Source organism: Hemitrygon akajei, chromosome 7 (assembly GCF_048418815.1).
Source record: "Hemitrygon akajei chromosome 7, sHemAka1.3, whole genome shotgun sequence".
Classification (NCBI taxonomy): domain Eukaryota; kingdom Metazoa; phylum Chordata; class Chondrichthyes; order Myliobatiformes; family Dasyatidae; genus Hemitrygon; species Hemitrygon akajei.
In genome coordinates, this window is record NC_133130.1 from 76,468,142 (window position 1) to 76,486,238 (window position 18,097).

Here is an 18,097-nt window from a genome sequence, read left to right on the forward strand (position 1 = left end):
TGGAAGAAGGAACGAGCAGTGAGTGACCACCATACTACATCCTGGAGACAGAGAGGCCGGGCTCAGACCTCCATCACCTTTATACCGGGGTCTGTGGGAGGAGCCACAGGAGCAGTCATCAGGGGGCGTGTCCAGACAGGTATATGTAGTTCACCACATTCACCCACTCCCCTTTGTTTTAAAAAGAGTCCCCATGTGGTGAAGTTTCTTACAAGTATATTTACAGGTTAAGTCTATCAGGTGGTCGAATCTGTCGCTGCGATCTACGTAGCACCGGCTGTGATTGCACAGGTGCCGGTGGTGGTGATTGCACAGGTGCCGGTGGTGATTGCACAGGTGCCGGTGGTGGTGATTGCACAGGTGCCGGTGGTGGTGATTGTACAGGTGCCGGTGGTGGTGATTGCACAGGTGCCAGTGGTGATTGCACAGGTGCCGGTGGTGGTGATTGCACAGGTGCCGGTGGTGGTGATTGCACAGATGCCGGTGGTGGTGATTGCACAGATGCCGGTGGTGGTGATTGCACAGGTGCCGGTGGTGGTGATTGTACAGGTGCCGGTGGTGGTGATTGCACAGGTGCCAGTGGTGGTGATTGCACAGGTGCCGGTGGTGGTGGTGGTGATTGCACAGGTGCCGGTGGTGGTGATTGCACAGATGCCGGTGGTGGTGATTGCACAGATGTCGGTGGTGGTGATTGCACAGGTGCCGGTGGTGGTGGTGGTGATTGCACAGGTGCCGGTGGTGGTGATTGCACAGATGTCGGTGGTGGTGATTGCACAGGTGCCGGTGGTGGTGGTGGTGATTGCACAGGTGCCGGTGGTGGTGATTGTACAGGTGCCGGAGGTGGTGATTGCACAGGTGCCAGTGGTGGTGATTGCACAGGTGCCGGTGGTGGTGGTGGTGATTGCACAGGTGCCGGTGGTGGTGATTGCACAGATGCTGGTGGTGGTGATTACACAGGTGCCGGAGGTGGTGATTGCACAGGTGCCGGTGGTGGTGATTGCACAGATGCCGGTGGTGGTGATTGCACAGGTGCCGGTGGTGGTGATTGCACAGGTGCCGGTGGTGGTGATTGCACAGATGCCGGTGGTGGTGATTGCACAGGTGCCGGTGGTGGTGATTACACAGGTGCCGGTGGTGGTGATTACACAGGTGCCGGTGGTGGTGATTGCACAGATGCCGGTGGTGGTGATTGCACAGGTGCTGGTGGTGGTGATTGCACAGGTGCCGGTGGTGATTGCACAGGTGCCGGTGGTGGTGATTGCACAGGTGCCGGAGGTGGTGATTGCACAGGTGCCGGTGGTGGTGATTGCACAGATGCCGGTGGTGGTGATTGCACAGGTGCCGGTGGTGGTGATTACACAGGTGCCGGTGGTGGTGATTGCACAGATGCCGGTGGTGGTGATTGCACAGGTGCCGGTGGTGGTGATTGCACAGATGCCGGTGGTGGTGATTGCACAGGTGCCGGTGGTGGTGATTACACAGGTGCCGGTGGTGGTGATTGCACAGGTGCCGGTGGTGGTGATTGCACAGGTGCCGGAGGTGGTGATTGCACAGATGCCGGAGGTGGTGATTGCACAGGTGCCGGTGGTGGTGATTGCACAGATGCCGGTGGTGGTGATTACACAGGTGCCGGTGGTGGTGATTACACAGGTGCCGGTGGTGGTGATTGCACAGGTGCTGGAGGTGGTGATTGCACAGGTGCCGGTGGTGGTGATTGCACAGGTGCCGGTGGTGATTGCACAGGTGCCGGTGGTGGTGATTGCACAGATGCCGGTGGTGGTGATTGCACAGGTGGTGGTGATTGCACAGGTGCCGGGGGTGGTGATTACACAGGTGCCGGTGGTGGTGATTGCACAGATGCCGGTGGTGGTGATTGCACAGGTGCCGGTGGTGGTGATTGCACAGGTGCCGGTGGTGATTGCACCAGAGATGGAGGTTGTGCTGGTTCCGGCCTAACTGGAGGTGTCAGCCCACTAGGCGTCAATGATCCCTCACGCATGTGCGAGGCGCCTGGTATATACGCGTACGAGACGCCCAGTATATGAGTGTCGTGAGGAGTCTGTGTAGGGCTTGGTGTGCGCGGTGTCACCTCGGGTACAGGGTTCATAGTTACCGTGGAGTGTTCGGGGTAGTGGTCTGCTGCTCCTGCAGGCGCCAGGTCGCGGACGGAGACCGTGTCCTCCCGCCCATCAGGTAAGACCACGTAGGCATACTGGGGGTTAGCATGCAAAAGGTGAACCCTCTCGACCAGCGGGGAGTATTTATTACTCCTCACATGTTTCCGGAGCAGCACTGGCCCTGGGGACATCAGCCAAACTGGTAGGGTGGTCCCAGTGACAGACTTCCTGGGAAAAGAGAATAGGCGTTCGTGAGGGGTGGCATTGGTGGACGTACATAACAGGGAGCGGATAGAGTGGAGTGCCTCAGGGAGGACCTCCTGCCATCGAGAGACCGGCAACCCTTTTGACTTAAGGGCTAAAAGTGTGGCCTTCCACACTGTGGCATTCTCCCTCTCCACCTGTCCATTTCCCTGGGGATTATAACTCGTGGTCCGACTAGTAGCAATGCCCCTAGCTAGCAGGTACTGGCGCAGCTCATCACTCATAAAGGAGGACCCTCTATCACTGTGGATATAGCAGGGATATCCGAACAGAGTGAAGAGCTGGCGCAGGGCTTTTATGACGGACGTGGTAGTGGTGTCGGGGCAGGGAATGGCAAAGGGGAACCGCGAGTACTCGTCGATAATATTGAGAAAATAGACATTGCGGTCGGTGGAGGGAAGGGGGCCCTTAAAGTCAACACTCAGTCGCTCAAAATGGTGGGCGCCATTTCAGGATGGTAGAAGTGCGGTTTGCACTCAGCGCAGATTTGGCAGTCCCTGGTCATCGTCCTGATGTCCTCCAGGGAGTACGGCAGGTTCTGGGCTTTCACGAAATGGTAAAATCGGGTGACCCCCAGATGGCAAAGATGTGTATGAAGGGCGTATAGCTGGTCGAGCTGTGCGCTAGCACACGTTCCCCGGGATAGGGCATCAGGAGGCTCATTGAGTCTGCCAGGCCGGTACAGGATATCATAGCTGTAGGTGGAGAGTTCTATTCTCCACCGCGGACTGCCGAATTTCAGAGCCTTGAAGGGTACGAGAAAAGAATGCTACTGGCTTGCCTTCCTGATTGAGGGTAGCGGCAAGCGCGAAATCGGAGACGTCACTCTCTACTTGGAAGGGAATGGTCTCGTCCACCGCATGCATCGTTGCTTTGGCAATGTCCCCTTTAATGCAGCTGAAGGCTGTGCAGGCCTCAGCAGAGAGGGGAAAAGTGGTAGACTTGACCCAGGGGACCCATTGGGTGTAATAGGAAAAAAAACCCAGGCACCGTCTGAGGGCTTTGAGAGTGGTGGGAAGAGGGAGTTCTAACAGGGGGCGCATACGGTCGGGATCAGGGCCAATGACCCCGTTTTCCACGACATACCCAAGGATAGTGAGTCGGGTGGTTCCGAACACACACTTGTCCCTGTTATAAGTAAGATTCAGAGCTTCAGCCACTTGGAAAAATTGTTGGAGGTTGGCGTCGTGATCCGACCAGTCGCGACCACAGATGGTGATGTTATCCAGATAGGGAAATGTGGCCTTCAGTTGGTACTGGTCCACTATCCGGTCCATTTCCCTCTGGAAGACAGAGACACCTTTTGTGACACCAAATGGGACGCGCAGGAAGTGATAGAGCCTGCCGCCCGCCTCGAAGGCGGTGTAGGGGCAGTCCTCTGGGCGGATGGGGAGCTGGTGATAAGCGGATTTCAGATCTATTGTCGAGTACACCTTGTACTGAGCTATCTGGTTGACAATATCCGCGATGCGGGGTAGGGGGTACGCGTCAAGCTGCGTGAACCTATTGATGGTCTGACTATAGTCCACAACCATCCTATTTTTCTGCCCAGTCCGAACAACAACCACCTGGGACCGCCAAGGGCTTGTGCTTGGCTCGATGATCCCCTCCCCGAGCAGCCGCTGCACCTCTGACTGAATGAAGGCCCTGTCCCCGGCGCTGTACCTCCTGCTTTTAGTTGCCACAGGTTTACAGTCAGGGGTCAGGTTGGCGAACAGCGATGGGGGAGGGATCTTGAGGGTGGAGAGGCTGCAAGTGGTATTGGTAGCACAGCTGTTGGCATGGTGCTGGGCGGGACGTGTGGTTCGGTGTGTGTGTGCAGTAACGGGGTATATGGCCAAGTCCCACCAAACTGAGGAAGTCTGACACTTTCGAAGTGGCTCTGGAAGTCCAGCCCCAATAGCACAGGCGCGCACAGTTGAGGCATGACCAGTAGCGCAAAGTTCCGATATTCTGTGCCCTGCACCACCAATGTCGCTACACAACCCACCTTGATGTCTGTGGAATGCGACCCAGAAGCCAAGGTGATCCTCTGACTTACTGGCCGTGTCATGAGTCCACAGCGTTTCACTGTGTCCGGGTCAATAAAACTCTCAGTGCTGCCTGTGTCAAACAGGCGGCTGTTTCTCAATATTATCGACGAGTACTCGTGGTTCCCCTTTGCCATTCCCTGCCCCGACACCACTACCACGTCCGTCATAAAAGCCCTGCACCAGCTCTTCACTCTGTTTGGATATCCCTGCTATATCCACAGTGATAGAGGGTCCTCCTTTATGAGTGACGAGCTGTGCCGGTACCGGCTAGCTAGGGGCATTGCTACTAGTCGGACCACGAGTTATAATCCCCGGGGAAATGGACAGGTGGAGAGGGAGAATGCCACAGTGTGGAAGGCCACACTGTGGCACGTGCAAAGTCAGTCAGCAAGAGTAGTGGGAAACTGAAAGATTAGGGAAATTTTAAAAAGCAACAGTGAAACAGAAAGCAAGCAATAAAGAAAGTGAAGATAGATGATCAAAATAAACTAGCACGAAATATAGTGCTAAACAGACAGTGAAAGTTTTTATAAGTATATAAAGCGGAAAAGGGTAGCTAAAGTTAATGTAGGTCCCTTAGAAGATGAGAAGGGGGAATTAATATTAGGTTATGAGGAAATGGCTGAGGCTTTGAATGACTATTTTGTTTCGGGCTTCATGGTGGAGGACACGTCTAATGTGCTGAAGAGAGATGATATGGATGCAATGGAAGGTGAGGACCTCGAAACAATAGCTATCACTAAAGAGGTAGTGCTGAGCAAGCTTGTGGGCCTGAAGATAGACAAGTCCCCTGGTCCTGATGGAATGAATCCTAAGGTACTGAAAGAAATAGAAGAAGTTATAGTAGAGGCTTTGGTGATAATTTACCAAAATTCTCTAGACTCTGGGCAGGTCCTGGCAGATTGGAAGAAGTCAAATGGCATGCCACTGTTCAAAAGGCCAGTGAGTTAAACACCAGTAGTTGGGAAAATGCTTGAAGCTAACATTAAAGAAGAAATAGTGAGGCATCTGGAAAGAAATGGATCAATCATGCAGACGCAGCATGGATTCAGCAAAGGCGGGTCCTGTTTGACAAACTTACTGGAGTTCTTTGAGGATATTACGAGCACAGTGGATAGAGGGGAACAGATGGACTTTGTTTACTTGAACTTCCATAAGATAAGGATGTATAGAGTTGAGGGTGATGTATTAACATGGATATAGGATTGGTTCAAGAATCACGAGATTATGGAATGTTTCCTGAGGTGTGGAAAACTGGAAATACCACTCTGCTCTTTAAGAAGGGAGGGAGGCAGAAGAAAAGAAATATAGGCTAGTTAGCCTGACTTTAGTGATCAGAAAACTGTTGGAGTCTAAGGATGAGATTTCGGGGAGGAGCTTAATGATAAAATCGGCCAAATGCAACATGGTTTTCTAAAGGAGAAATGATTGCCTGACAAATCTGTTGGACAGGCAGGATATATAAAGGAGAGTCAATGGATGTTGTTTATTTGGATTTTCAGAAGTCCTTTGACAAGGTACCTCACATGAGACTGTTTAATAAAGTAAGAGCCCATGATATTAAGGGAAAGGTACCAGAATAGATAGAGGATTGGCTGACTGGTAGGAGGAAACAAATGGGAACAATGTGGGCCTTTTCTGGTTGTCTGTCACTGACTGGTGGAGTGTTGCAGAGGCTGGTGTTGGGACTGCCTTTTTTTCATGCTGTATGTCAATGATTTGGATAATGGAATTGATGGCTTTATGGCCAAGTTTGCGGATCATACAAAGGTATTATGGAAAGGCAGGTAGTGTTGAGGAAGCAGAGTATTGGCACAATGACTTAAACAGATTGGGGGAATGGAAAAGAAGTAGCAGATGGGCAGATGGAATATAATGTAGGGAAGTGCATGGTCGTGCACTTTGACAGAAGGAATAAAGGCATGGACTATTTTGTAAATGGGAAGAAAATTCAAAATCAGAGGTGCGAAGAGACTTGGGAGGCAAATGTAAGTTTAGCATTGATTACTAGAGGACTGGAATCCAAATGCAAGGATATAATTCTTTATAAGGCCTTGGTCAGACCACACTCAATATTATGAGCAGTTTTGTCCCCTTTTCTATGGAAGTATGTGCTGGCATTGTCGAGAGTCCAGTGGAAGTTCACGAGAATGATCCCAGGAAAAGAAGCCAAATTTGAACACTTTACTCTGGCTTTACACACAACTCATATAATTGTAGGAGCAAGTTTTTATTCTTGAACTCAAATCTTGTAATAAAACTCGACATGCCATTTATCTTCTTGATTGCAGCACCTGAACGTTAGGGTTCACAAGGGGAACCAGGTGCTTTTGAACATTAATATTTTCTAAAATCTCACCATCTTAGAAAGAACCCAAATTTCTGGGGTTTTTTCTCTCTACCAAAGTGGATATTCGCATACCCACAGTTTCATATTTTCATATTTGATTTCCTCAGCGTAATTGTGGATATAAATTGTGAATACTTGGGGGTCAGGTACAGATCCCTGAAGCATCCCGCTAGATACAGCTGCCCATTTATTTTTTGAACTTAGTTTTTCATCTGTTAAACAATTGTCAAATATGCTAGTAACGCATTTATAATTCCATGGGCTTCAACTTTGTTTGGCAACTTCTGGTGTGGGAACCTACCAAAAGACATCTGAAAATCTGAATATTCATTGGTTTCTCCCTATTATTTCTACTGGATAAAAGCTTAAATAACTCTCTGCTCAGTTATATTATTTTCTAATGATCTTGATGTTATTATTTACTATTGATTCCACATTTTCCAAGCCACCACTGATAAGTTCCCCACTGTCTCCCTCCATCTTTTGTTGAATTACTGGATTGCATCATACGTTGTCCTCCAATCTGCAGGAGCCAATTCAGAATCTGGAGAATTTTGTATTATAACCAAAGCATCTATTATCACAGTAGTCACCAGTTTGAAAACTCCGGGTTATAAGTCATCGGGTCCTTGAGATTTAACAGTTTTTAGGTTCGTTCATTTTTCTTGAAGTATTCCTTCAATATTGTTGAAACTCTGCAGATGCTGGAAATTCAGAGCAACACACAAACATGCTTTAAGAACTCAGCAGGTCAGACATGAAGAGTCAATGGTGAAGAATAAAGAGCTGATGTTTTGAGCTGAGACCCTGGTGATGAGACCTGATGAAGAGTCTCGGCCTGAACATTGATTCTTTATTCCCCTCCATAGATGCTGCCTGACCTGACAAGTTCCTCCAGCATTTTGTGTGTGTTACTTTCTAGTTCAGCACTCTTGGGACCTCTCTGGTACCATACCACAGAGATTGTCCTCGATCATTCTGCTCTGGGGTGGGTAACTATCCTTTTCAATTGCAGATTCTCATCAGGTTTCATAAGGACACAGAACCACCTGTAACCCAAAATTGCTGTAAATCAGTGCTGATGTTGGTGAGATCGTAAAGTTGCAGTGGTGGTTTAATTGTCAACAGATTGTACAGATCTTTGTTGAATTTAGATCGTAGTTAGAATTAGTTAATTAATAGAGATCTGTACTACAGTTCACATACCAGGCCAATGAAAGCTGGACCAGAGAGTTCTAACAAGTACTATTAATTTATTTTTCTTCCTCAGTTAGAGAGGCATAATGGTGCAGCTGACAGAGCTGTGTCACTCTGTGCCAGAGATCCAGGTTCAATACTGACCCCTGGGTACCTCATGTGTGGAGTTGGCATGTCTTCCCACATGGGCTTCCTCCAGCTGCTCTATTTTCCTCACACATCCCAAAGATGAGCTGATGGCTAGATTAATCAGCTGCTGTAAAATCGCCCCTAAACTATTGGTGAATGGTAGGATCTGGAGAGAGTTGATGTGATTGTGGGGAGAATTTTTAATGTGGGATTTGTATAAGTGGGCGGTTGATGATCAGTGTGGTTTTGGTGGGCCAAAGGGCCTGTTTCAGTGCTGTATTTTTCTGAGTCTAATAACCCTATTCACTGTAGACTCCTGGTTCTTTACTGTCTCTGAGAAGTTTATTTTATGACGGACAGGCGCTGCATCTTCTGAGTACAAGAATATAGGCTAACATGCTGATGTTCTTGCAGGTTTCTTTCATATAGATTCATACCTCTTCCACCATACACTTCTCAAGGAAAGTTGAGAGTATTTACATTTTCTGTGAATTGAAATGATAAATAGTATCTGACTCCAGTGCATTTCCAACAAATTGCAGGCTGACAGTGGGTTTTTCAGCGAAGGAAACTCAAGTGATGATGAAGATGTTTTAAAGGAGGAATTTCGAGGGGTTATTATAAAGCAGGGTTGTCTGCTGAAGCAGGTATGTACATCATTTCTGCACCTGTATTACATCAGCTCAAGTTCAGTGTATTGTCAAGCAACCATACAGATGTATATCATCCCTCATTAGTATGGGTTCTGAGTGCGAGGAGAGAACTCTACCTCTGCAGGGGTAGAGGGATGGCTGGAAATACTGTCTGGTGTTATCCCATTGCAACCCCGTCCAAATAATCCACAAAATAGGTCCCTCAATTATACAACTGATAATCTAATTCTCCAGTTAAACTGACTCTTTTATCTGCTCCCGATAAGGTTTATGCTGATATTCATCTTACACTACAAGCCCAGAATGACTTTTGTTTCTCATTTGAGCTGCTAAACTTTCCCTACCCTTGTCTGCGTGTATGCTAATGGGCCTGAGGGGGTAATCTGCTCGTCCTCGTGGTTGAGTATGCTAATTAGTGAAGTTCCCTTCAGTACTTCTACTCATTACCCAAGGGTTCCATGACATCTTCTGTTCATCCCAGAATTGTATCTTACAGCCACACCAGGGTAGAAGTTGTAATCAGGGGACAGGGTTCATCTTCCTCGACCAATATCAGTAACTCTTGCATAGTAACTGAACCAAAATATATTGAATTAGTGATGTTTGACACTACTTCCTACTTCATAATCTTTCACTATGCACAGTTGTGATACAAAATACACTGTTGGGCACAGATGTGAGCTGACGGGCTGTGTTTGCTTTGCAACTACACCAGAAGGTTAGACTTCCTTATAGCTGCGAAGACACAAGAGACTGCAGATACGGGAATCTGTAGCAACAAACAATTTGCTGCAGGGCGTCAGTGAATCTGGCAGCATCTGTTTTGAGCAGTAACCTTGTTTTGATCCAAAATGTCAACAAATTCCTTTCCTCCTACAGATGGTGCTCAAGCCACTAGGTTCCTCTAGCAGATTGTTGCCGTGCCTAGTTGTGTTGTGGAAAACTCCATTAGACACAGATAGATAATATAAGGTTCCGGACATCAGCATATACACTCGAGGGTTCTACTGGACACAGCTGAGATATGGAATAGTCAGACCTTGGATGGGATGTGGGAGGTATGGGACATATCCGATGGGAAAGATATCACTAAACACATCTGCATTCTGAAAGGTTAACACGATTATCTTATTTTTAAACAGGGCCACAGGAGAAAAAATTGGAAAGTACGAAAGTTTGTGCTTCGTGATGACCCTGCCTACCTGCACTATTACGACCCAGCTGCGGTATGGTTTAAGAACACTATTGACTCGCCAATGCTTCTTTCTCTTCGGGGCTAAAACACACATTGCTCTTCCCTCCATCCATCCTCGTCAAAATTAGTTAACATCCCATCAAAATACAATTCTACTACTTTGGTAGAAAAAATATCAATAAAACAAATCTAGTTACTGAAGAATAGAATTTTAAGACATCTTAGTGTACAGGTGGTTCTGTAAATGAATCAAACTTCAGTAGAGGGGCTGAATGTGCAAATATTATTGTGTATTTAATGCTTAAAACAGAGGATTAATATCTACTCCATGGTATGGAATTACTTGTTTTCTGCAAAGGAGATTGTTCATTCAAATCTCATGAAATACATGCAACCACTTATCCCAAAGCCAAGTTTTAGATTTTATAACCTTATAACCATATAACAATTACAGCATGGAAACAGGCCATCTTGGCCCTTCTAGTCCATGCCGAACGCTTACTCTCACCTCATCCCACCCACCTGCACTCAGCCCATAACCCTCCATTCCTTTCCTGTCCATATACCTATCCAATTTTCCTTTAAATGACAATACCCCTGATGGGTTCCCTGTGGAATTTTATAAATCATTCTCCTCACTTCTTTCTCTTCAGTTACTTTCAGTATTATCTGACTCGTTTAACTACGGCAAATTGCCACCCTCTTTCAATGAGGCATCTATTATTCTTCTTTTAAAAAAGGGCAAAGACCCAACAGAGTGTTCCTCGTACAGGCCGATCTCTCTGCTCAATGTTGATGTAAAGATCTTAGCTAAAGTGTTGGCTCATAGATTAGAAACCGTTATTCCCTCCATTATCTCTGATGACCAAACAGGCTTTATTAAAAACCGTCTCCCTTTTTTTAACATTCGGCATCTATTTAATATTTTATACTCAGTTCCAACTGGGACTCCTGAATGTGTTATCTCCCTTGATGCGGAGAAAGCATTTGATCGTATAGAGTGGAACTACCTTTTTGCAGTCTTAGAAAAATTTGACCTCGGCCAAAGTTTCATCTCTTGGATCCAATTGCTGTACCTGTGTCCTACTGCTTCTGTTCTAACTAACTTTCAGAAATCCCAAGTATTCAATCTCAAATGTGGCACCCGTCAGGGATGCCCCTTAAATCCCTTTCTCTTTGATTTGGCTATAGAGCCTCTGGCGATAGCATTTCGAAAATGCCCTGAACTGACCGGGATTTGGAGAGGGGATGTTGAGCATAAAGTCTCTCTCTATGCTGATGACTTACTACTCTTTCTCTCATATCCGTCTACATCCTTACCTTTAATGTTTTCACTTCTTGACCAGTTTAGCCAGATCTCTGGCTATAAACTCAACTTACATAAGACTGAACTTTTCCCAATTAATAAAGAAGCACAAGAACTAATATTTCGTGATCTCCCTTTTAAAGTAGTCCATAATCAATTTACTTATCTTGGAATTACAGTCACAAGGAAGTTTAAAGATCTCTTTCGTGAAAACTTTGTCAATCTTTCATATGCTCCAAAACAGAGTCTGGTACAATGGTCACCTCTATCTATGTCCTTGGCAGGTCGTATCAATGTTGTCAAAATGTATGTTCTCCCCAAATTTTTATACTTATTTCAATCTATCCCAATTTTTATTCCTAAATCTTTTTTTGATTCCTTAGACTCTATTATTTTGTCATATCTGTGGCAGAATAAGCGCTCTAGAATTAATAAAATCCACCTCCAAAAATCTAAAAAAGAGGGTGGCATGGCTTTACCTAACTTTCGCTTATATTACTGGGCAGCTAATATACGTTGTGCTGCCTTCTGGTCTTTCTTCCACGGTCAACCCGAGTGCCCTAACTGGGTGGCAATGGAGTTGAGCTCCACTAAAGAATTATCTATATCTGCACTTCTTGGCTCTGCACTCCCTAGCAGTCTGCCCAGATCAATAGCTAATCCTCTGGTTAGACACACTTTGCGTATATGGGCTCAGTTCAGGAAATGCTATGATTTCCAGGGGTTTTCCATTTCTAGCCCTGTCGCACATAATCACCTTTTTTTACCTACCACGTTCGATTCAGCATTCCATGTTTGGTACAGGAAGGGCATTAGACATTTTGAAGATCTCTTCATTGATAACCGCTTCGCTTCTTTTCAACAGCTCTCTGTTAAGTTCAACCTGCCTAACGCTCACTTTTTCAGATATCTCCAAATCCGACACTTTACTGCTCCTTTAATTCCTAACTTTCCTGAAATGCCTGCGAAAAATGCTATGGACCTATTTCTCTCCATTAATCCACTAGATAAAGGTTTAATTTCAATTATCCAAGATAAACTAGCAGCCTTACGACGGGCCTCTGTGGATAAAATTAAAATGGCCTGGGAGCAGGATTTAAATATCTCCTTATCCGAGGAGAGCTGGGACTCAGTTCTCAAATCGGTTAACTCAACCTCTCTTTGTGCTCGCCATTGTCTCTTACAGTTTAAGATTGTTCATAGAGCCCATATGTCTAAATCTAAACTATCTCGATTCTACCCTGGCATTAGTCCGCTCTGTGATAAATGCAAGAGGGGCGTGGCCTCTCTCATCCATATGTACTGGCTCTGTCCTAGCTTGGAGAAATTCTGGAAAGATGTCTTCACTACACTATCGGGTATTCTGAATCAGCACCTAGAACCTAACCCCTTAATTGCTCTGTTTGGTTTTTGGGGCGAGACAGATTTATGTCTGGGTCCGACCAAATGCCGAATACTATCCTTTGCCTCTCTCCTGGCAAGACGCTTGATCCTCCTTAGATGGAGAGATGTTGCCCCGCCCACTCATGCGCAATGGCTTAACGACATTATGGCCTGCTTGGATCTCGAAAAAATTCATTACTCAGTTCTCAATTCGGATTTAAAGTTCCATAAGATCTGGGGGCCTTTTATCGAGTACTTTCATAACCTTCCTCTTGACTAGGGTTTTTTTTTTCTTTTCGGTCCCTTGCTTTCAGCTCCCTTTTTTTTTTCTGGTAGTAGGCATTATTATCCTCTGTTGCTAAGTGTATTCACTGTCTGGGAGTTTGACTGTCCGGACTTATACTCTCTATATTGTGTGGTGGTTGGTCTGGAATTGTTGTTTTTTGTTCTTGTGTTGTGGGGTTTGGGGAGGACACTAAGCTCACTTGTCTTTAATTTAGGTGTTTTTTTGTTAAATTCTCTTCCTCTGTAGCATATTGTTGTTGTATGCTTAACCTTGCTCTGTATTAATGCTCCTCATTGGGATTTGGGGTTTTTAATTTTGTAAAATGTTTTGAAAAACCAATAAAAAAATAAAAAAAAATAAATGACAATACCGAACCTGCCTCTACCACTTCTACTGGAAGCTCGTTCCACACAACTACCACTCTCTGAGTAAAGAAGTTCCCCCTCGTGTTACCCCTAAACTTTTGCCCCCTAACTCTCAACTCATGTCCTCTTGTTTGAATCTTCCCTACTCTCAATGGAAAAAGCCTATCCATGTCAACTCTATCTATCCCCCTCATAATTTTAAATACCTCTATCAAGTCCCCCCTCAACCTTCTACGCTCCAAAGAATAAAGACCTAACTTGTTCAACCTTTCTCTGTAACTTAGGTGCTGAAACCCAGGTAACATTCTAGTAAATCTCCTCTATACTCTCTCTATTTTGTTGACATCTTTCCTATAATTCAGTGACCAGAACCGTACACAATACTCCAAATTTGGCCTCACCAATGTCTTGTCCAATTTTAACATTACATCCCAACTCCTATACTCAATGCTCTGATTTATAAAGGCCAGCATACCAAAATCTTTCTTCACCACCCTATCCACATAAGATTCCACCTTCAGGGAACTATGCACCATTATTCCTAGATCACTCTGTTCTACTGCATTCTTCAATGCCCTACCATTTACCATGTATGTCCTATTTTGATTATTCCTACCAAAATGTAGCACCTCACACTTATCAGCATTAAACTCCATCTGCCATCTTTCAGCCCACTCTTCTAACTGACCTAAATCTCTCTGCAAGCTTTGAAAACCTACTTTATTATCCACAACACCACCTATTTTCATAACATCTGCATACTTACTAATCCAATTTACCACCCCATCATCCAGATCATTAATGTATATGACAAACAACATTGGACCCAGTACAGATCCCTGAGGCACACCACTAGCCACCGGTCTCCAACCTGACAAACAGTTATCCACCACTACTCTCTGGTATCTCCCATCCAGCCACTGTTGAATCCACTTTACTTCTTCATTATTAATACCTAACGATTGAACCTTCCTAACTAACCTTCCGTGCGGAACCTTGTCAAAGGCCTTACTGAAGTCCATATAGACAACATCCACTGCTTTACACTTGTCAACTTTCCTAGTAAACTTCTACATGAAGAAAGGTTTTATTTTCAGCCTCTTCCCCAACTATTATTATTTAACAACTGAAGGTTGATACTGACAGTGCATTGAAAGCTGGGACAGGATATATCTCATGTATGGCAATGCTTAAAGTTTACCCTTGAACTTGGGGGAACTTTCATAGTGTAGTTTCAGCACCTGATCTGCAACCCTTCCTTTTCAGCCAAAATATTTTAAAGTAGCTTTACCTCTGAAGCTACCCTCCACGGAAGATCTTGCGTTACATTCCTCCCCTGAAACTTACTTGTCATATTTGTGCTTTTGAGCATTCAATTCAAGAAAAGAATGTGGCACCTGAAGGGTGCCAGTATCCCTTAAATAGCCGTTAGCATCTGACACTGATTGTCGGAGCTCTTGAGATGCTTCCAAGGCTAATGCTTAATTTGTCAAGGTGTGTGTGCCCTAACTCCTGGTGGAGTCGTCGGGGCGCTGTCATGACAAGCTTTTTGCACCGATCTTTTTGGTGATTACTTGTCATGCGTGTCTTGGGCATCTGAAACCTGGCGGAGCCCATCCCTCTCCAGGGTTTTTGGAGCTGGCTGGATTCAAACTCGGGAGCCTTCACTCTGAAGTCCGGCACTGATGCCACTACGCCACCAGCCAGCCTTTGTCAAGATACAGTTTAAGAAATCAAAATGTTTATTTCTGAATTATACACAGCATACCACTGGCAAAAATAACAACGCGGTGTTACCTTTATCTTAGTTAATGTGAAATGAATTCTATTGCCATTCACTTAAATTTGATATTGTTGGTGAATCCAATATCTTCACTCTGACTGTCCAGGTCATCAGAGAAAGATAAGATTGAAAATAAAAAAGATATGGAAGAAGCTCTTAGGAAAACTTCATAGAACCATTCAGCCTAAATATTATTGCTCATTGCAAGAGAATCCCCCCCAGTCCCACTCTCTTGCCCTTCCTCTATACTAGAAAGGTTTGTCTTTCAAATGTTTATCCAGTGCCTGATGCACCATCAATAACTCTCGGAGATGGGAGGTGAACAATAGGCTTTTATTAGCTGCAAGAGACCACGATTAGCAGCAAGAGACCACCACACAACATCCTGGAGACTGAGGGAGGAGCAGTGCCTCCAATCGCCTTTATACAGGGGTCTGTGGGAGGAGCCACAGGAGCAGTCAGCAGAGGGGCGTGTCCAGACAGTTATATGTAGTTCACCACAGTGCCCTTTTGAAAATCGCTATGTTTCTACTTACGCTGCCCCCTTTTCATACAATGAATTACATATCACAACAAGAAACACAAAGTAATTTTTTGTTAAGCAATATTATGATATCCTTCTCTTCAGGATACTGATCCTTTGTCCTCGGGAGGTAGTTTCTTCTCATTCACTGACTCTAAACCTTTAAAATGTGGATTAGTTTAAGAGGTACTTGTGCTGTAACGTATTTGTGCTTTCCCTTTACAGGGTGATCAGGATGATCCCCTTGGTTCCATCCATCTCCGCAGCTGTGTGGTGACTGCAGCAGACGACCTTGCAGATGGTAAGCATGCCTCTCGATCTGTTCCTGGAGAAATGAATTTACCATATAAAGTTACACATTCATCAAAGAACATTTCTTAAGGTTATTTCCAGTCAGTAACTTCAACATAAAGTTCAATGTCTCACATCTAAAATTCTCAAATTCAGAACTTCATCTTTTCAAATAACTTCAGATCTCACCACTTTTTTAGTAACCTTTTCCCAATTTACAACTCTCAGAGATATCTTCATTTTTGGCCTTTTTCATGTCATGTTTTATTCCTCAAATGATGATTGCACGTACTGCTATTAAAGTTCTAAACTGCTTTTCTATCTGATTTATTGCTTGAAGATGTTCTGTGGGATCAACTGTTTTGAGCCAGAAACTTAAAAAGAAAAACCTAGAAACCTGAAATAAAAACAGAATATGCAGTGGAAACTTGACAGTTCAGACACCATCTGTGCGAGAGAGTAAGAGTTAATGTTTCACGAGATCAAAGGTTTTGGACGAAGTGCCAACCATTGAGAGGAGGGACCAAAGGTGTTGGAGAATACCACTGAGTGAACAAAATTTGATTGGGGAGGTGGAAAAGTGAGCCAAGTCAAAGAAGATCGAATTTTGGAAATGCTGGGAAAGCAAGCAGAGGAGGATGGGGGGGATGACAGATTAGAGTGGGATAGATGGGGAGAAGGAAGGAGGAACAGGTAGGGATAGCAGAAAGAGGATTTGGGCCCAGTGACAAGAGGTAGTTTTTTGATTGTGGAATGTCAGGAAAGTGGAGACCAATAGATGCAATTTCACAAATTGCTCTGGATTTGCTCCTAAATTATAATTGAAAAATTAACCCAGTTACTTACCAATGTCCTCCACCTGACTGGTTTTGTCAGTGAATTCTTACTGTAATCTGATAGGATTTCAACCTTGTGTAAGTATGTGAACAAAGATGTAACCATTTTTAAGAATGACTGTTACATGAATGTGTTTGCTTTCTGCAATTCATATATATATAGAATTTGCAGTGCTTGCTTAGACACTGCATCAGCAGAGATCATTATGTTTTTCCCAGATCATTTCATGACAGGAAAGCATGGCATAAATAGGTATATGTAGATTTGCAGTCATTGCTAATCATAAACATTTATTTAAATGTTAGGCTCAACAAATCCCTAACCATTTCCTGAGAAGTGTCTTAGATATGAATTCCACTAGTGTATGAATTATCATTGAATTTGTCATTGTATTTTAACATTGAAAATTGATCACCCAAGTTCTCACAAATAACTTGCTTTTCAGGAAAGAAATCTGATGTTAGAGGAAATCTCTTTGAAATCATCACGGCCAGTGAAGTGCATTATCTGATGCAGGCTGCCACAAGGGAAGAACTCACAGAATGGATTAAAGTCATTAAAAAAGTAGCCACTAGTGGAAAATAAAGGCACAGTTAAAACAATATTGTATCACTAATATGCAAGGGCAATTCAAATATGCAGTATTAACCTCAACTTTAAAGTATTCAACCCTTTATTCATGGGATCAGCAACAAATTGATATGCTATTGATGTTGCAGACATAAACTTTTGCAATGATCTAATTAAATAGCATGACTGATATTATTCACTCATCAGATTTTGCTTACGATATTTGAAAGTGTGCTTTGTAAATACTGTCAACAAACTAACATCTGAATTGTAAATTTGTGGCTCGTGGGTAAGGTTGGAATAAAGAAAGTTTTTCACTTGTTTATTGTGTTAATTACGATTTCCCCCTCTTGTTTTATTTCACCACAGCATCCTGTGTTCTTGCATTTATGTACAGCCTCAGAGAGAAACTCTATTAAACAAAATTTGACATTCAAACCACAGGTGTTGGGGCATGTGTTGCTTTGGTCACAAGGTCTGATGCTCTCTACTGCATATCCCAGTAAGATGGTTCTTCCTTGCAGACTTGATGATAACTTGTTTACTGAAATTCTTCAAATGTGTATTTCTTATCTTTTTTCAACCCGATACCCATCAGCGCTTTATAGAGTCATGTAAAATGCATGACCTGGACAATAATTTGGTAATACTGTACTCACAGATTAGAGAAACTTCAGAAAAAATCATGCTTAATGCTAAACAGCATATTTTGGCTGAAAAGAGATGCCACTGTTTGAGGTCAAAGGCAGAGAGGCTTAGATAGAAGTGGCATGATTAAGACATAATAACCTCTCTGAGGAATTTTGTTTCTTTCC

At 44.3% G+C, this 18,097-nt stretch overlaps 1 protein-coding gene across 1 annotated transcript in view; it reads left to right on the plus strand.

The window, feature by feature from the left end:
• The window catches only part of plek (pleckstrin), a 63,802-nt gene extending 46,082 nt beyond the window's left edge, over window positions 1-17,720 (plus strand). The window contains exons 6-9 of the mRNA XM_073051252.1: window positions 8,633-8,737; window positions 9,886-9,969; window positions 15,810-15,885; window positions 17,158-17,720. Of these exons, the coding sequence (XP_072907353.1) occupies window positions 8,633-8,737; window positions 9,886-9,969; window positions 15,810-15,885; window positions 17,158-17,297 (405 nt within the window). The 3' untranslated portion in view covers window positions 17,298-17,720. The remainder of the gene's footprint in view (window positions 1-8,632; window positions 8,738-9,885; window positions 9,970-15,809; window positions 15,886-17,157) is intronic.
• Window positions 17,721-18,097: the final 377 nt, after the last annotated feature.